Source organism: Hypanus sabinus, chromosome 4 (genome assembly GCF_030144855.1).
Source record: "Hypanus sabinus isolate sHypSab1 chromosome 4, sHypSab1.hap1, whole genome shotgun sequence".
In the NCBI taxonomy this organism is placed as follows: domain Eukaryota; kingdom Metazoa; phylum Chordata; class Chondrichthyes; order Myliobatiformes; family Dasyatidae; genus Hypanus; species Hypanus sabinus.
In genome coordinates, this window is record NC_082709.1 from 25,930,154 (window position 1) to 25,950,825 (window position 20,672).

Here is a 20,672-nt window from a genome sequence, read left to right on the forward strand (position 1 = left end):
AGGTCTGGGTCTTGTGGCTTATTGATTCATTTCAAAGGAAGGGTAGTATTGAATGCAGAGTTGTGGTTAATTTGAGCATCCTGATGTATGCATCTTCACTGTCCAGGTGTTCCAGGGCAGAGTGAAGAGCTAATGAAATGGCATCTGCTGTGGACCTGTTGTGACGTTAAGCAAATTGGAGTGGATCCAAATCAGTCCTCAGGCAGGAGTCGATATGGTTCATCACCAACCTCTCAACTGGAGGATGTACTGTAAGTACTGGGTGATAGTCATTGAGGCAGGTTGCCATGATCTTCTTGGGCACTGGTATGATCGAATCCTGCTTGAAGCAGGTGGGTACCTTATATTGCTGAAGCGAGAGGTTAAAGATAGCAGTAAACACTCCAGCCATTTGATTTACACAGATCTTCAGTACTTGACCAGGGACACAGTCTGGGCCAGCTGCTCTCCATGGGTTCAACCTCCCAAAGGATACTCTCATTTCCGCCTCAGACTGAAATCACAGGGTTGTTGGGAGCTGTGGGAGTCCATGTCTTCATGGTTTGTGGGTCAAATTGAGCATAAAAGACATTGAGCTCATCAGGGAGCAAAACCTTGTTGTCACATTGGTTTTACTTTGTAGGAGATGATGACATTAACGTTTTGTTTAGTCCTTTCCAGAGATGCTGCTTTATCTGTTCAGTCCTCTAGCATTTTGTGCACAGTGCATTTATTCCAACTGTCTTCTCTGTGATGATCAGTATTCAACCGTGTATACCCATTCCCCCATGGCAAGAGCTCCTATTTTATTGTTTTACATGGCATCTTATCAAATATCTTCTGGAAATTCAAATGCAACATCTACAGTTAACCCCCCTTCTCAAAGGACTCAAGCAAATTTATCAAATGTGATTTTCCTTCTTATAAAGCCAAATTGACTTGGTTTTATTACATTAAGTGACTTACTATTTCTTTACCTATATCTGGCACCGCTTTATTTAAAATCTTTGGATGCAGATTATGTCTTACCCTTAATCCATGAATTTTCTAATGGTTTTTCCTTTATGGGAGAGATTGTTACAAGCTTTTACTTCCTGTTTGAAACCATCCTATATTGTTATTCGAGATATTTGCGTTCTCCTCTGTAGTGAAAGTTGATTTTAAAAGTACTAGTTTAAATTGTGTGGAATTTACATTGTTCATTCTATAGTCTCCATTTCCATAAGTGCCACCTTTGCCTTATCTACTCTCTATTGACTTTTGTATCCAAAGAAGTTCTTACTGTTGTTATTTGATCAGTTTCAAAGTTCAGTGTAAATCTATTATCAAAGTATGTGCTGTCTATGTGTAGGCCAGGTCATTGGATATATTTAAGGCAGAGATTGATAGGTTCTTGATTAATCAGGGCATCGAACGTTATGGGGAGAAGGTAAGAGAAATGGGGTTGAGAGAGATAATAAATCAGCCATGATGGAATTGCAGTTCAGACTCAATGGGCTGAATGGCCTAATTCTACTACTTTGTCTTATGGTCTAATGGGCTGAATGGCCTAATTCTACTACTTTGTCTTATGGTCTAATGCAACCTTTCTCAACCTTTTTGCCCTGGATGAACCCTTGAAATAATTTACAGGTCTCAGGGAACCCCTGCGTAAAAATTATTATATCTGCAGCTCAAGGTATGTTAGGGACCCCTTTGCCACAGCAGGGACCACATTGTCTAATTAAAGGTTGTAAATTGATTTTAATTATTGCTATTTATAATATGAAAATTTATTGACAATGTTGAATAGTAATGTTACTAAAAGCCATAAGCCAAAGCAATATGAATAAAAATATAGCCTAAGACACAATTTTATACAAGACTTTGAAAAAATGTTTTCTTACTAAGCGACATGATCGGGCTCGAATATAGGTCTAGCATGTGAAACCTGTGCTTGCTTTTTGCTACTTAAATACTCAATTTGGGGTCAAACTTGAGAGAAGCAGACGTGGATCTCACCCTCAACTGAAATGTACCATTTTTATCCTTGCTCTTGATGCTTGTTAAACAAGGAAAAAGCTTGCTCACATATGTAAGAAGTTGAAAATTGCAGCAAAATGTTCATTGCTTTCCAATGAATGGCAGGGGACTCTTCTTTCATGGAAATCCAGGGGCAGGTCAGTAAATCTCACTTTGAGTGCACAATCAGACTGTAGCACATGAAGCTCTTCCTCTTCCCTCAGTCAAGTTCTCAAGCTGAGCAGAAGGTTCGGAGAAAGGGTCCCTCACCCAGTCATATACTTGTGTTGAATGGGAGGGAAAATACTGTTCAATTTGTTTCTGCAGTTCTTCTTGATGGTTTTCAATAAGACTTGCGACTTTCTGATATCCTTCCTCACTCTCAAGCCCAAGCAGCAGTGGAAACATTTCAAGATTTCCTTTTGTAACATGATTTTCCAAAGATTCTGTTTCCTTTTAAATCCAAGAATCTTGTCACTTGAAGTCAAAACACTTTCTCCAGGGCCTTGCAGAGACTTGTTCAGCTGGTTCATATGATGAAAAATATCTGTGAAGTAGGCTAGTTTCTGCAGCTATTCTGCATCTCCAAAGCACTCAGCAAAATCTGGCCTGCTATTTTCTTGAAGTACTCCTGCAATTCAGCTCAAACAACTTGTTGAGAACTCCTTCTCTGTTAAGCCACTGGATTTCTGCATGTAGCAGATTAGTGTGCATTGTCCAGGTTTTTCCACACAATTTTTAAAACATTCTTGTGTGACTGGTCTTTGTTTGATAAAGTTAACCATTTTTTAGACATCACCCAGAACTTTTTCATTTCATCTCCAAGAGGTTTTGACATCCGGACCTCTCTGTGAAGAAAGCGGTGTGTTATGACAATATCAGGATCTTCTTTTTATTTACAAAAGAAACGAAACCTCTCATGGAGCCAACCATTGATAGACACCACCAGTACAGATGCCAACACAGTTCCTCCATGACAGTCCTTTTGTTATGAAAACAAAACATTCAATATATCTTGGCCTTTGCTTGTTTTGGGCAACTCTTTGCAACAGAAAAAAAATTCTTGAATTTCACCATCACTTACAAATCTTACAAATGTTACAACATGACGCTTTTTTGTGAAATCTTTTGACTCATCAACATGGATAAAAAGCTGCTGCTTTTCAGTTTATCACCACAACACCTCTTCAGCATCATGAGATATGTCATCAATACATCGACTTACCATACTGTTTGAGAGTGAAGCCTTTTCAATTTCTTGTACTGCATCTTGTCCTAGCATTTTACCCACTATAATTTTACTTGCGGGCATTATTAGGTTCTCACCAACTATGTGACTTTTCCTATTTCTGGGTAATAAGTGCTGATACTGTATAACTTGCTTCCTGAATCCTTTTATTGACTGTGGCTTTATTAGCAAAAGCTTTACCCTGTTTGTTTTGAGATTCCAATGGCCATTTAAAATAATCAGCACTTTTACATGCCGTGGCTGAGATTTGTAGTTAAGTGTCATTTCAATTTTGCTGATGCTGTTGCTGTATTTGTAAGTTGTCTGCCACAGACGAGGCACAATGGAATAGGACAACTTGGATCACCAGTCCATGTAGAACCCAATGATAAACAGCTTTCATTGTGAAGATGGACTTTTTTGAGTCTGTTGTTGCACTAGTGCAGTGAAATGACTCCGAGGATTGTAATTCTTCATCATTAACCTTATCAGAATTGTCCACAGGCCTGGGCCTAGAATCCTCTTCCTTCCCACACCTTGTGGAAGAAAATTAAGCCTCAGAATTAAGGGTTAATAAAATCATGAAAATAGCAGGATAAGAAGCAAATGGGGTCTGTCTGTCTGTCCGCTCACACTAATTAGCAATAAGTCCTGTTAGAAATGCAGAACTGATAACAGACAAATGTAGTAAGTCCTGATAGTGATAAAAAAGTGATAAGCACGGTTGTTATGTTTAAGGAGGAACCCTTAGCCCATGAGGCTATATGACTAGTGACTTGGTTTCTTATGATTAATGGGCAGGTTCCTTTGGTCTTCAAGGCTACAGGACTGACAGCTTAGTTTCTTCTAATTAATGACTGTGTGTGTCTAATTTTGTGTATGATATGGAAGCATCCTGAACCCTGTCGATAAGGGCTAAGCAGGAACTCTTGACCCCTGAAAACTGCTGAACTTCGTGTATTTTAAGGTGTAAAAGACCGTGCTTGTGCTCGGTTCAGTGGAGTCTCGTAGTGGGCTCTCCATGGTCTCGTAATAAAGTAATTAAATGGAGTACTAGAGTCTGTGTCTTTGTTTAAATCTAATCGGCGATAGTAAATTTCTCTGACGCACCTCCTCTTCAAAAATCGCCACATTGGACCATCTTTAGAATGAATATTTCCCTCCAATTTTCTGTTACACCGGTAGAGTTTGTTTGCTCCCGTAAGTCAGTTGGCAGTGTGTAAGGGGAAGTTGGGGGAGGCTGATGTCACAGCCCAAGTTGGGTGAGTTCATTTAATGCTCAGAAAAACACACTTCATGCTGCTCATCCTCTTCGCCCCCACCTCCAGTGCAATACAGCAGTCACCAATTATCAGCCTACCATCCTCCCCCCAGTGCAATACAGCACTCACCAATTGTCAGCCTACCATCTTCCCCCCAGTGCAGTACAGCACTCACCAATTATCAGCCTACCATCCTCCCCCCAGTGCAATACAGCACTCACCAATTATCAGCCTACCATCCTCCCCCCAGTGCAATACAGCACTCACCAATTATCAGCCTACCATCCTCCCCCCAGTGCAATACAGCACTCACCAATTGTCAGCCTACCATCCTCCCCCCAGTGCAATACAGCAGTCACCAATTATCAGCCTACCATCCTCCCCCCAGTGCAATACAGCAGTCACCAATTATCAGCCTACCATCCTCCCCCCAGTGCAATACAGCACTCACCAATTATCAGCCTACCATCCTCCCCCCAGTGCAATACAGCAGTCACCAATTATCAGCCTACCATCCTCCCCCCAGTGCAATACAGCACTCACCAATTATCAGCCTACCATCCTCCCCCCAGTGCAATACAGCAGTCACCAATTATCAGCCTACCATCCTCCCCCCAGTGCAATACAGCACTCACCAATTATCAGCCTACCATCCTCCCCCCAGTGCAATACAGCACTCACCAATTATCAGCCTACCATCCTCCCCCCAGTGCAATACAGCAGTCACCAATTATCAGCCTACCATCCTCCCTCCAGTGCAATACAGCACTCACCAATTATCAGCCTACCATCCTCCCCCAGTGCAGTACAGCACTCACCAATTATCAGCCTACCATCCTCCCCCCAGTGCAATACAGCACTCACCAATTATCAGCCTACCATCCTCCCCCCAGTGCAATACAGCACTCACCAATTGTCAGCCTACCATCCTCCCCCCAGTGCAATACAGCAGTCACCAATTATCAGCCTACCATCCTCCCCCCAGTGCAATACAGCACTCACCAATTATCAGCCTACCATCCTCCCCCCAGTGCAATACAGCACTCACCAATTGTCAGCCTACCATCCTCCCCCCAGTGCAATACAGCAGTCACCAATTATCAGCCTACCATCCTCCCCCCAGTGCAATACAGCAGTCACCAATTATCAGCCTACCATCCTCCCCCCAGTGCAATACAGCACTCACCAATTGTCAGCCTACCATCCTCCCCCCAGTGCAATACAGCAGTCACCAATTATCAGCCTACCATCCTCCCCCCAGTGCAATACAGCAGTCACCAATTATCAGCCTACCGTCCTCCCCTCTGTGCAATACAGCACTCACCAATTATCAGCCTACCGTCCTCCCCTCTGTGCAATACAGCACTCACCAATTATCAGCCTACCATCCTCCCCCAGTGCAGTACAGCACTCACCAATTATCAGCCTACCATCCTCCCCTCCGTGTAATACGATGCTCACCAATTATCAATAGACTCCCCAATCTTGCATCTAAAAACTGAGAATGGGCTCAACCAAATAAACTCCGTCCCACTATGCGCTGCCATACTGGGCAGAGTGAACTCTAACGAGATTGATAACAGAGCTGCTCGGTCACTGCCCACTACTGTGAGCATTAGCTTCACACGTTGTGTGAAATTCAAACTGCAATGTTTTTTTTATCACAATCTCTGGCAGAATCTCTAGCAATCAGTCGCAGAACCCTGGTCTAATGTCACCATATACTACCCTGAGATTCATTTTCTTGCAGGCATTCACAGTAAGGCAAAGAAATAAAATACATAGATACTTTATTGATCCCAGAGGAAATTAGTGTCACAGTAGCATTATGAGTCAAAAAAATAACATGTATTAGAAGAAAAGTAAGAAAGAATAAAAAGATATTTTACCTTAAAAATAAGATGTATAAAATTATCAAATTAATGATTACAAGATTTATAAGATTTCCAAGTTCACACTGATAAGATGGTAATGCAAGAATTACTGTAGTATTATACAGTAATGAGTGCATATTCACACCAGATTAAAAGTAATGGTAGTTTTGCACAGGGTGTCAGCGATAGCAGGGTGTGGTAAACAGAATTTAAGCTCTGGTAACCAGGTTAATAACAGTCTAACAGGAGGGGTTCATCACTTCCCCAGCTATAGGTTGACTCATTATAGAGATTAATGGCCGAGGGTAAGGATGATCTAGTACAGTATAGTGTTCTGTGGAGCAGCACAATTGTTTTAGTCTGTAACTGGAAGTGCTTCTCTGTTCAGCCAAGGTGGCATGCAGAGGGTGAGAAATATTGCCCAGAATTGCCAGGATTTTCCAGAGTCCTCTGTTCTACCACAGCCTCCAGTGTGTCAGTTTGACACCTATAACAAAGCCAGTCTTTCTAATCAGTTTATTGAGCCTGTTGACATCACCCTTGGAGATGTGCTCAATGGAAATAACTCGGAAAACGTGTAGCTCCCAAGCAGATGTGCTCAATGGAAATAACTCGGAAAACGTGTAGCTCCCAAGCAGATGTGCTCAATGGAAATAACTCGGAAAACGTGTAGCTCCCAAGCAGATGTGCTCAATGGAAATAACTCGGAAAACGTGTAGCTCCCAAGCAGATGTGCTCAATGCCAGGGAAAGCGTTTCTAATGATGGAATGGGCTGTATCCATCACTGTTTGTAGGCTTTTCCATTCTTCAGCATTGATGTTCCCTTACCAGGCTATGGTGCATCCAGTCAGGACACTCTCCACTGTGCATTTATAGACGTTTGTCAAATTTTAGATGACATACAAAGTTAAAGTTTCCTTTTTCTCTGACTTGTTGGTAACAGAATTAATTTTACCAACCACCATACTTTACTGCCTGTGCTCTGTGATTTTCTTTATCCATGTGGTTAATGTGCTTCCTTTTTAAGTGTTTTTAATTCTCCTTTCATTATAATTTACGTTCATATCTGTCTTGGTTGCAATTCTTTGATCAGTTTTTGAGCTTGTAGGCTAAGCAAGTGCTCTTAAGTATTTCCTGATGGTACAACAAATGAATATGCCCCGACTTGCTGTATTTCCTTTGCTGACAGACAGACCTGGTCATTCGGGATTTTATTCTGTGCAGTAAGAGGGCAGCAACCCAAGTTTCAGACTAGGCATACTTAAAACACAGGTTCCATATTGCAGGACATTGACTGTGTACTGTGTCTAATTAATGTCACGGCTGTGCCAAATGACACACATGCTAAAATTCTGCAGTAGTTTTTCACGTGCTAAGTAATTGTGACTTTTCAGTAGAGGCTGATCTGATTTCCATAATACTTCATGTCATACATTCATTCCTAAATAGTATCTCTGTTTAAAATGCCAAATCACTGAGAGTTCAGTCCAGGTCTGTAATAATTTTAAAGTAAAATACACTGCAATTGTTAATTTAAATCCATCAGATTTGTAATGTTTAAACCTGCAGAGTAATTTGTAATCTTTGTTAATCCGCTGCCTCACACTGTTTTTAGAAACAGTAGATTTGGAGACACTAATGAAATCCTGATGAATAGGGCATTAATGCTGTCACTACAAAGCACTCCGTTGTACAAATATATTCTACAGTTCTCTATCTTTGAAATTACCTAGGATCAATGGTGTTATCATCGAGCTTGGGTAAGTCATCGTTTTAGCACAGCACAATGAAGGTACCTTATAAAATGACTGTAATTTCTATCCGAGCATCTGTTATCCTATGGCTTTTAAAATATTAGGTTACTTCTTTTCGATGAACTAAGAAACAGAAGACAACTTGTAGTGGGTATTTTTGATGGGACCTCTTTGAATGACAGCAGTAAGGGCACTACAGCCACAACCTAGTTGTGGTTTAAGTAATGTGTAGTTAAATCTGTATACTTTTGAGCAGAAGAGTAAGGCATGGTTGTTTCATTTTTCTATAAAGAAGGTAATTAAATAAACAAAAAAAAAACACACAGACATTGAGGAAACAAGTCTTCATACCAGTGTGTTGAAAGAGGCTGCAAGTGGGTCCTGTGAATGTTTAAGTGACATAGGACTTACTGGCGTTTTGAAGTCAAAGAACAAAAAAAAAGAAATGGGACGTTAATTGGAGAAGCTGAAGGAAGGAGGTTTTTTGAGAGTGATTTTTGAAAGGGGGTGGGTTACATCTGGGGAAAGAGATCCATTAGAGAGCTGGTGGCAGGTATGAGGGTCATGCAGTCAGTGGGTAAGGCGTTGGTGGAACAGAGAAGGAATTTAAATTCTACAGCAATCTTATTAAAATAGTGGCTGAGGAGTTGAAATGAATAGAAAGTAGAAAATGTGAGTGATTAGAGGTTGGCAGAGGGTCTAGAGAAAGAATTCACAAATTTCCTCATGGTAGAAAAAAACATTATTTCAGCTGTTTAAATCTATGCTGATGTCCCCCAAATAATTCACCTCGCATACCCATCTATTCCCTTTTGTTCTATTCCTCACTTGCACATTGAAGCAATATGTAGGAGCCATGCATCTATTGTTTTCTGTTTTGTGCATTTATTATGGTAACTAGTCATATGAGTGAGGGTGTGGTAAAAGCAAAGGGAATAAGTTACGCATTCTTGCTTATTCCGTTGCAGTTTCTAGTAGCTGGGGACCGGCGGATGTCGTATCTTTTGCTGACTGCTCAGTGATGCTCAAGTATTCTTAGCTTACTCTTGGGTGTGCTTAAGTTTCTTCACTTCAAGGTTGTATGTTTGCTATTTGCTCATAAAGGATTCGGTTTTTGGAGCAATCATTGGAGCTGAGGGTACATCACATGTATAGCAAACTCGTAGAATCACAGGCAGCAGCAATTGTTTGGTTCTGCTGCTATAGCAATATTTAATTCACCTAATATCCAAACATTCTTGAGAAGTGGGAGGAAACTGGAGGACTTGGAGGTATCCCATGCAGTCACAAGAAGAACATACTAATTCTAAACAGGATCAATGTTCAGAACTTAACCCAAGTCACTGGACTTCTGTGACACCAGCTCTACTAACTGTGCTACTCTACTGCCCAGGAAAGAAAATTGGAAAATGACTGCAGATCACATTGCCCAGACAATCAACCTTGCACACAAATACAAGAAAGAAAAGGTACCGTATTGATTAAGGGAAATCAGGAGAAGCAAATGAACGGAGAGTCAAGAAAATAATTCTGTCTGGGGCTTCAGTCGGGTTGACTGTAGCAACAAAACAAAATATCTGTATATTATCTTTTTCCTTCATTTAATGTGTATTTAAAGGAAATCTGTAAAACTTTTTGGTTATGGGCTATATTTCTGGCCACATTTCAAAGATCATGCACAGAGATTAAATTTTGTCAGTTTACTAATCATGTAGTCAGTACTTTGACTGTTCTGAAATGATGTGGTGATAGAGCTGCAACAGCTGTGAGAATCAGCTGCATGTTTACATAAAGCAAAGTGACAGATTTGTAGCAGCAACAGTAAACCAAAAATAAGTTGCTGGACACAGCCCAAATCTGGCTTCTGATACTGATCAACTATATTCATAAATGTAATTGTCATATTTGGTAGTTTGTCATTCTCAGTTTTAAGGACACCAATGACTGTGCAGAAGTCTCCAAGACCCTTGAGTATTGATCATCCCATTATACTGGACATAACCCTAACTTAATTGGACCGTGTTAGACTATGCTTAAAATCATTTTAATTTCACTTAAAAATATGGACTCGTTTACATCAAAATGTTCTGTATATTGAGACTTAACAAAGTAAAGGTATTTTGGACTAATGCTGTGTTATATTTTATTTCAGAAATATCGACACTATATGGCAGGACTCTTGGTCCCTCCCTATGGAATAATGGAAACAACACCTGGTAATGACAGTGAGTATAGGCCATTTTCAATAGCTGGAAGATTTTAAGCAGAGAAAAATATTAAGATAACACTAATTTTGTAGTGGTCTGAAACTAAAAGAATGTCTTTTTAAAACAACAATCTTCTGACTGATTATTTACAAGTAGGTCATGAATAATGTAAATTCCAGTTAGAAGCAGGTAGACTACAACTGACAGGCTGATTTTTGAAATGGTGACATGCACCTATTCATTCTCCAAGCTGTTTCTAACTTTGGGACCTCTCAGTCAAACAAGATGTGGAATTAATTCCCAAGTACTTCAGCTAACGAAATACTAAAATCCGCATTGAATTGGAACTCTGTGATTTCACAGAAGTTAGGTAGCTATTTTTCAATGTAACTCTAATATTAACTGCATGCAACTGCCCTACCTCTTCGATTTCTTGTCATTGTATAGGGCGATGAACATGGAATAAACGTGTTTGAATCCGGGAATAATGAGGTTTCTCTAGGAAATGTACTAAGAAAATTTATTCACACTATTGCTCAAGTTTTGGATTCATAGTAGTCAAATAATTTGCAATCTGGAAAAGACAGAACTGCTTTAATAGTAGTTGATCTTAGCTGTTAGAGCAAAAACATACACTAGCCAATACTGATGCATGGTATGAAGCTTACATTGAATTTTCAGATCACTCACTTTCCCAAGATTCCTTTCCCACTCTAAACAATTAACCCGAGCTATACTTCTCTTTGTTATTCTTTTCTATCCCTTACCTTGCCCCTCCTTGTTGCCTAGAATCATCACCCTCCCCCACCTGGTTCCATCTGTCAATCATCCACATACTTAACTTTCTCAGTTACCTCTCCTTGGTTCAGCTTTCCTATCCCCTCGCCCCATCTAATTTTGGCTGCCTATCAGCCCCTCCCTATCTGGGTCCACCTATCACCTAACAGCCCCCATTTCTACTCTTCATCAGCCTAATTCTTTACTACTTGATCTGCTTCCATTGACCTCTGTCTCAACAATCCTATCAGCTCTGTACACTTAGCGACTACTTTGTTAGCTACCTCCTGTTCGTGGTCTTCTGCTGCTGTAGCCCATCCACTTCAAAGTTCGAGATGCTATGCATTTAGAGGTAATCTTCTACACACCATTTTTGTAACGCATGGTTATTTGAGTTACTGTCATCTTCCTTTTAGCTTGAACCGGTCTGGCCATTCTCCTCTGACCTCTCTCATTAACAAGGTGTTTTCACCCACAGCACTGCCATCCACTGGATGTTTTTTGTTTCTTGCACCATTCTGTATAAAGTCTAGAGACTTGGGTGCGTGAAAACCCCAGGAGATCAGCAGTTTCTGGGATAATCAAACCATCCACCTGGCACCAACAGTCATTCCAGGGTCAAAGTCACTTGGATTACATTCCTTTCCCATTCTGAGGTGTGGTCCGAACAACAACTGAACCTCTTGATCATGTTTGCAAGCTTTTATGCATTGAATTGCTGTCATTTGGTTGGCTGGTTAGATATTTGCATTAGTGAGTAGGTGTGCCTAATAAAGTCATCACAAAGTATTGGCCATCCCTTTGCCATCACATACAGTACACTACTTGACCTGAGGTGTTTGACCATCCCTTTGACATCACATACAGTACACTACTTGACCTGAGGCGTTTTTCCAGCGGTTTGTGTTTTGCTCTATATTCCATTATCACGTGTTTTCAAGTCAGATGGTAGGCATCCTCCCTTATTGACTAACCCTTGTCCATCCATAAGCTCTCCTGTCAGGTTTACCATATTGCAAGCATGCTGGCTTCCCTGGGAATGGCACAAATCCATTACAGATGGAAAAACTGAACTTATCGAAAGGGGAGAAACGAGGCTGAGCAACTTCATGCTTTGTCTAGTTTGGAACTAATAATATGAAGAGATATTTATGTTGTCGATGGCTGAACATATGACACTCCATGTATATGAGTCCTCTGTTGGTCAGAGTTGACCATGGATGTTGCGTCCTAGCTGTCTAGATACGCAAGTCAGGGCAGTACGATATGGTGAGCTAGCTGTTGCCCATGTACCACGCATCTGATGAACCCAAAGGAACGGCAGAGACCGATACAGTTTGGCACCAGAAGCATCGCAGGAATTGTTGGTGTGCGTTGAACTCAATGTAGGACTGCCTTAGGGACTCCAGCTTCAGATTTTTCCCTCCAGGTTTACTCCTGAAGCCTTCCCCATGAGTGGGTATAGCCACAAGGCAGTGGAGGTTTGAGATCAGAGTTTTCCTTCTACGAGATGAGCTATCAACCACAGCTGACGAGCCCATCTATCCAAAGTGACTGGTTTTAAGGTACCAATAACCCACCTTTGCCCCTTCTCCAGTCAAGAGAAACAGTTCCACTGGGCTTAGTAGCTAAGCCACATGTGAAGGCCAGGAGCTGGACTTGGTAGTCAGAGGCTATTTGAGCTGCACTTAATAGGAACATTGAATATGTAGTGGGAGTTTATCCCATTACCACCCCCGGCTTTAACACCCTTAAAGAACTTGTATGTAAAGCAGACGAAACTGGAGAGAAATTAAAACTAAAATTTTTTTGTTCTAAAAATGGAGAACTAATATAATCCCTGACCAATGATCTATTGATATTCTAATTTGGGAAGGTTCCTCCAAATGTTGATTTTAGTGCCCTCTTGTGGTTTGAGGTTCTGCTTTACACAGAATACATTTTCAAGCAATCATTATTTCCAACTGAACTGCAATTTTTTCTTTAATGTAGATGATATCATAGATACATAAGTTCACTGAACATTCTTCTTGAGGTCCACATTCTTGAAGCTCACTGTCATTTTGATCTTGTATAACATGAGATTAAATATTTTCTTTCAACATTTTTTATGCTCGCCTTCTTCATTCTTGTTTTCAAAGATAATGGAAACTAAATTCCACATCACCATCAGCTTGTGTTCTACACAACCCAGTTCAATAAAAAGGTAAACTTAAAATATAAACCAGAAGCATCATTGCTGTTTTACATAGTTGGTAATTTTATTTTAAACACTAAGGACCTCTATGTATCTGAAACTATAAAAGAACAAGGACTCGGTAGTTTCTGATGTCAAAGTCAAGTTTATTATCAGAGTATGTACATGTCACCACATACAACCCTGACATTCTTTTTTACAATGGGCATGCTTAGCAAATCTATAGACCAGTAACTGAAAACAGGATTAATAAACAACAAACTGTGCAAATGCAAATATAAATAAATTACAATAAATAACAAGCATGTAATAAGATAAAGAGTCCTTTAAGTGAGACATCGGTTGTGGGAACACCCGAAATAGAGTGAGAGTTGTTACCCCTTTAATTCAAGAGCCGGATGATTGAGGGGTAGTACTGTTCTTGGACCTGGTGATGTGAGTCCTGAGGTTCTTGTATCTTCTACTTGCAAAGCATGCATCCATATTATTTTTATAATCCTTTCATTGATCAGTACACGGTCTGTGCTGTCTCTGGCCACTCTTTTGCCAAAAGTATATTTTACCCATGATATTGGATTACAAATATAATCTACATTTTTTTAAAAAGTGCCTTTGAAAGTAATTGTGTGGAAATATATTCATATGTTTGCCCTTTGAAATGTATCATTTGATTTGCTTACAAGATTTGCATTAAATAACTTCAGTGAGGCAACATTTGCCCTTTCCTGCACACTCCATGAGTGATATCTTTGAAAGGTGCTTGTACAATTCCAGTCCCTCAGTGTGCAGTGGTGCAAAGATGTCAAACTGGTCTGTTCTTGTAGACTTATGTAATAATTACACTGAGCTTCTGTGTGTCCTCGACACAGACTTCAAGATTTTCAAGTGTCTCAGTGACAAATTTTAATTAAGGACAGTATGTCACACAGGAAGGTCAGCAAGATGCAGGCAGATCAAAGGGCACCTTTCACCAAGTTGACTAACTTCCAGGCACAATTAAGGTTTGTTCCTGGAGTGGATTTGTCAAACACAACTTTCATCTCTTTCCACACACCTTCGGCAAACGCCTGCTCCAGAAGGGGGTGGATGGTGGCCCTCTAAATGTAGCTGCTGTAAGTGTGAGGTGTTGAGGTTCTATCTGTTCATAAAATACCTCATTCCCAGCAAAGCAAAGCAGTATCTCAGTGCCTGTTGGGAAGTTCTATTTTTGGTGATGAGACATTCTGACAAATGAATTGTTGGCTTTCGAAGGAATCTGAGAGGATGCGTTTCCTTTGCCTGCAGGAAATGCTCAGAGGCATCTGCAAACACCAGTGCCAGAGTGTTCGACTTGTGGTTGGAGCTGTTTATCTGTGTGCTGCTTGAATGGGTGGGTGGCCCATTCTATCCAGATGGCCAGACCTGTCCTTTTCAGCACTGGAGGGGGATGGGGAGGGAGATGGGACCACAGCATATAGTGACACTTAGTATTTATGTACTCCAGATTGATGCAGAGCTGGTAGTAACCACACATAGATGTAGTCATCAGCATTAGGGCCACATCGGGCAGCCCCCCTCCTCCCAGGAGATTGATCCATTAAGTCTGAGCAGAGAGTTCATTTCCATTCTCATTAAGTGACAACTGCAGCACAAATACAGTATGCAGGTCACACCTGCTCCATGTGTGAGAACACAAATAGCAATTCCTGCCTAATAACAGCTCTTTCCACTGTGGAGAGTGAGCGCTGCACCTTGGCTGTGCGTTCCGCCTGGCTCCTGGCGCACTTCTGAGCTTCCCTCGACTCATATTGACGCACCCTCAGTGATTGCTTATGGCGACAGTCAGACCAGTTGCCAATGGCTATTCCCTTGTTTTTTTCTGTGATTAACGCTGGTTGCTGAGGCCAGCATAAACCAGTCCAGAGCCTCATCAGCCTGTGGACCTACAGTGAATCCAAGCAAAGAATGGCTTGGACAGACATCATTGTAGAGAGGGGCTTTGACCATTGCCTGGAATTGTCTCTCCTGTTATGCCTGTGTGCTTGCTGATGGACTCAGTAAAAGGGTTGATACAGCACATAAACTGGGGGGAGGGGGAGAGCCCACGGTTCTCTCACCTTCCACACGCTAGCTGGCTGTCAGCAGTTGTAGGCTGATCAATCCTGAAGCAACCAATAAGACCATGTTGGAGATAGGAAGCCAATTGTGATTACACACTTGGCATGAGTGTTTAAAAGCAACTACGATGATAACAGGGTTTCTATAGAACTCCCTTCCTTTGTTCAGAATTAGAACACTTTTCTCTGTCAGTTCCCTCTAGTTTGCTGCCTCCTATAATGGCTGGTCTCATTTTGTTTTCTTCTGCCCCTACAAACATTCCAAGTGTCTCTATTTGTTAGCAAATAGCCCCTGAGTAAGACCAGCTGAATCTTTTCATGAAGGCATTGAGCAATGTAATGTAAAAATACAATATATTGCCATTTAGTGGGCAAGGTCAGTAATTACATGGTCTGGAAATGACAGTAAAAGTCAAACCAAGATAAAAACTGGAATGAAAGGCAAGACGAGTGAATCTACAGATGCTGGCAATAAATAAAAACACAAAATGCTGGCAGAACTCAGCAGGCCAGACAGCATCTATGGGAGGAGGTAGTGACGACGTTTCAGGCTGAAACCCTTCATCAGGAATCCTTATGAAGGGTTTCGGCCCAAAGCGTCGTCACTACCTCCTCCTATAGATGCCGTCTGGCCTGCTGAGTTCTGCCAGCATTTTGTGTTTTTATTAATGAAAGGCAAGAAATGGGGGCAGACATTTGCTTTCTAATACAATGTTCATTGCCATGACTGTTAGGCCATAGAGCAGTATAGCAGGGACACAGGCCCTTTGGCCCAACTGATCCAGGCTGACCACAGCATCCTTCCTGCTAGTCCCAGTAGTCTGTATTAGGCTCATAACCCTCCATCCCCCTCCCTTTGATGTACCCATGCAAATGCTTCCTAAATATTGCATTTTTCCTCATCTTAACCACTTCCCCCTGCAGCTCATTCCAGGTACTCACTAATTTCTGTCTCTTTTAAATCTCTTTCCTCATATCTTGTATCTGTGCCATCAGGTTTTAGATCCCCCAGCTCTGGGGAGTCTAAAGATAATTGTATAAACTTATGTGTGGTCACCTGTTACCCTCCTGCACGCCAAGGAATAAAGATCCAGTGAGGCCAACCTCTCCTTATAACTTAGGCCCTCTTGTCCAGGCAATGTCCTCGTAAATCTCTCCAGTGTGATGATAACAGTTGAACAAAATTGTATGCAAAACTGCAAGTGCAGACTTACCATGACTTGTGTAACTGCATCATAACATCCCTACTACTAAAATGAAAGCCCTGACTGATGAAGGCCAGCATGCTGAATGCCTTCTTCACCACCCTGTCCACTTGCATGAGTGCATTTACCTAACTTTTCGCCTGTAATCCCAGGTCTCTCTTTCCCTCAGCATTCAAAGCCCTGCCACCTACTATTGTAGATCTTATCCTGGCTGACTGTCCAAAGTTAATAACCTCACAGTTATCCAAATTGAAATCCGTTTGCATTTCTTCAGCCCATCTCCCTAGCTGATCAAGATCTCTGTAATTCATTGTACTAATCAACAAGATGTACCAACTTAATCAACTCAGCAAACTCATTAATTGTGCCATGTACATTTACATCCAAATTATTTGCATAAATAATGAATAGCAGAGGTCCCAATACTGACCCTAGGAGATCCTACCTCCAGTCAGAGAATAGAGAATTCATCATCACCCTTGGTTTACTATCACCAAGTCAATTCTGACTCCACCTTGCTGGTCTGCCCTGGATCCCATGTGACTCAGTCTTCCAGAAAAGCCTGCCATGTGATAACTTGTGAAAATCCTTACTAAAGCCCAGATAGACAACATCCATTGTTCTACCTTCATCTATACCTTCGGTTACTTCTTCAAAACCGCCAAGAGATTCAGCAGATCTGACCTGCTGTGCTCAAAAACACACTGACTAATCATGAACTGCAGCTGGACAATCTGAGTGACGCTATGTTTTATCCCTCACAGTTCGCTCCAGTAACGTCCCTACAACTGAAGTCAGGCTCACTGGCCTGTCCTTGCTATCCTTCTTGAACAATGGAGCGGCATTAACCACCCTCCAGTCTTCCAGAACTTCACCAGTGGCTAACGACAAAGCAACTATCCTCCATGACTTCTTCTCTGGCCTCCCATGAGGTCTGCAGATGCACTTGATCAGAAAACATGTCAACTTTCTTGCTGTTTATCTCCAGTTTCCAAGTGCCTGTTATTTTGCTTTGGTTTGGGTTGGATGGTTTGGTGGGAAAGTAAACTAGCAATTGTTGTAGATTGCTTGTGCAATAGGACATCTAGTCATCATAACTCACATCCCCTGCCAGTAACAGACTGAATTCCTTGCCAGGTCTGTCCTTCCTTGGGACCAGTACAGACCTTTTCCAAACTGAAATTATCTGCTATGATCCATTTATTGGTTTTCTACGTAACATCTTGGTTAGAGCTTTTTTTAAGTTTTTTGGTCACAAGGTATTGGCACCATGCACAATGCATACGTTTATTTTTCATCCCTATTTGTACTTGAATTGAGGAGGGGATTAAGTGTCAACCACATTTCTCATTGTTTTGCAAAGTACAGGAAATTACATGTCAATGTGGAGACAAGATTTGCTAGCTAGCATAAAATAGAGAAGGAACACAGGAGTGCTACAGTATTCTAGTTAAAAAGACAAAGTATTGTGTCTGTCAGGAAATGTTGAGGCTTGACCCAAATGCAGAGCAGTGAAGACAATTTGGCGATGAGCAATAATTTTAATAATAAACTGTAAATTCAGGAAGGGCCACAAAACACAAGAGAATGAATACTTAACACAACAAGGCAACAAGGTAACTGAAGTCTTAAATCTTGTGTAACTGAAGGCTTGGAGCTGAGGCTGGCTTGTTCATATGAGTGGACAAGAATTGTAAATGAGCGCCCTTTGGCCCACAATACTGCGCCAAAGATACAACCTACTCTAGAATTTCCCTACCGCATAGCCCTCTATTTTTCTAAGCTCCATGGACCTACCTAAGAGTCTCTTAAAAGACGCTGCCACTGTCGCTGGCAGTGCATTCCACGCACCCACCGTTCTCTGTGTGTAAAACTTATCCGTGACATCCCCCTTTTACCTATGTCCAAACTCCTTAAAATGTGGAAGGGTTCGAGGCAGCAAAGCATTGCAGAAACGCCTGCACTTGCTGATTGGCTTTTTCTAACTGCCCGTTGGTCTGCAGATGATAGCCAAGTGGCAAACTCACTGAGCTGCGAAGGCAGGAGCAGAAGGATTGCCAGAAGCTGGAGACGAGTCGTAGGCCCAGTCGGACACAACGTTCCGCGGGAAGATGTGGAGGCAAACCACATGTTGAAGAACTAGGTCAGCCATCTCAGTGGCTGACAGAAGTTTGGGGGGGAGGAATGAAGTGAGCCACCTTAGAGAACCGTCCACTGCTGTTATGATCACTGTCGCCCCAACAGAAGGTGGCAAACCCATGATGCTAGTTTAAGGGGAGAACGCACAAACTCCTTACAGACAGTGGCAGGAATTGAAGCCTGGTCCAGTCCAGGAAGTTGCCTGCTGCTCTGGAATCCACCAGACCTCCCGTATGTGTGGAACTGTCATACTGTGCAGGATGATGGAGAGAGTGCGTCGGACTACGGTGCTGCAACAAGAGGCCGGAGGGAGCTTACCAGATAGAAGGCTCCTCACCTCTACCCAGGGGTGCTGTTTTCTCGGATGCAGTGGGCACTCCATGTGTGGGTGATCGGCTGTTCTACAGCAAGAGCACTTAAAGGATTACTGAAATGTTTCTGGGAACAGAATTGGTGCTCTGGCTGATGATCTGGAGAGCAGTTCCTTAAGACGCTTGTCACTGTTTTGGAGAGCCAGAATGAAGAGACTTTAGAGGTCGGTGACCTTCTCCCAGGTAGACAACATGTCTTTCCAGTGCACTGAAATGCTGTGATGGTAATGGGCCAGCAGGGCTTCCGTATTCCGGTTGCACTCTGCCGTGAGGGTCCTGAATTCCACGGTGTAATCCAGGCCCGAGTGTGATCCTTGACACAGGCAAAGTATCCGATCCACTGCCTCCCTTCCACTTCCCAGATGGTTGCCAATGTGGCGCACCTCAACCGCAAAATCGTCATCTTGGTTGCAAGTGGGCGTTTCGCTGTCCCTGTTAGTGGCGGGCCAAGTCGGAGCTCACCCAGACGAGAGAAACGATGAAGATCTGTAACACGCAGAGGTGGCTGGAGCTCGAAGGGTCAGGTGCACTGGGACAGGGAGTTGCAGCGTGGGGCTTGGGATCTGTCCGGGCACCAAGGGAATAGGTCGACTGTAATGTGGGGCTGCTGTAACGGGACAGACTTGATCGAGAGTGGTGAGCGGATGGTCAGTGGTTTCCTGCTGCTTCAGGATCATGTGCTGACAGATGACTTCCTTCAGGCAGGCAAACTCTGCTGGGTCAATTGCTGGTTCACCCATCCTGTCAGGAAGTGTTGAGGAGGCTTGACCAAAGTGCAGGGCAACGGAGATGATTTAGCAGCGAGGGACCACTTGAATAATAAACTGTGAAATAACATGCCCCCGAGGGGCCACGAAACCAGAGAGAAAGGATACTTAACACAACAAGGTAACTGAAGGCTTGGAGCAACTGGTCGAGAGCAGCTGGCTCGTTCGAGTGAACAAGCACTGTGAATGAGAGCTAGGCTTAAATAAGCTGTAAGTGATGAATTGGAAATGAGTGGCAGGTCTCCTGTTAGCTGGGTGAAGGCTGGGAGGTGCCCGCCTGGCAGGCCTAAACCGTGTTACATAACTAGAGGTTAGCTCCAGGTCCTTAGCATTTCAGAATTCATCGAAATTACTTGGAGAAAGACTGAGCATGTGATTGCTGAATTTGCTGATGAAGTTGTGAAGAAGACTACAAGGGGGTATGGATAGGACAATTGATAAGGGCAAGGATCTGGTAAATGAGAAAATGCGACATTTTTTATTTTGACTGACAAAATTGGGGAAATGTTTATGAAATAAACGATGAGACTGCAGATTCATCTGGATATTTAGGTGTGTCATTTGCAAAAGGTTAGTGATCAGGTATAATTAGGAAAGTAAGTGGATATAATTATTTATTCCCTTTCTCCTGCCCCCACCTTTTTATTCGGGCATCTCCCCTCTTCTGTTCCAGTCCTGAAGCTGGAGTCTCAGTCTGAAATGTCGGCTGTTTATTCACTTCCATTGATGTTGACTGACCTGCTGAGTTCATCCAGCTTTTTACCCTTAACTTTCAGTTAAGATTGCGCTACCTAACAGCTCACTGCTGGTTTAA

At 42.2% G+C, this 20,672-nt stretch overlaps 1 protein-coding gene across 3 annotated transcripts in view; it reads left to right on the forward strand.

Annotated features, from left to right (window-relative positions):
• rapgef4a (Rap guanine nucleotide exchange factor 4a) overlaps positions 1 to 20,672 on the forward strand; it is a 261,535-nt gene that overhangs the window by 132,979 nt on the left and 107,884 nt on the right. For 2 of the 3 annotated variants that reach the window (XM_059966659.1, XM_059966657.1), the window contains exon 5: positions 10,252 to 10,324. In XM_059966659.1, coding sequence (XP_059822642.1) covers positions 10,252 to 10,324 — 73 coding nt within the window. The remainder of the gene's footprint in view (positions 1 to 10,251; positions 10,325 to 20,672) is intronic. The other variant, XM_059966658.1, reaches the window with a different exon arrangement.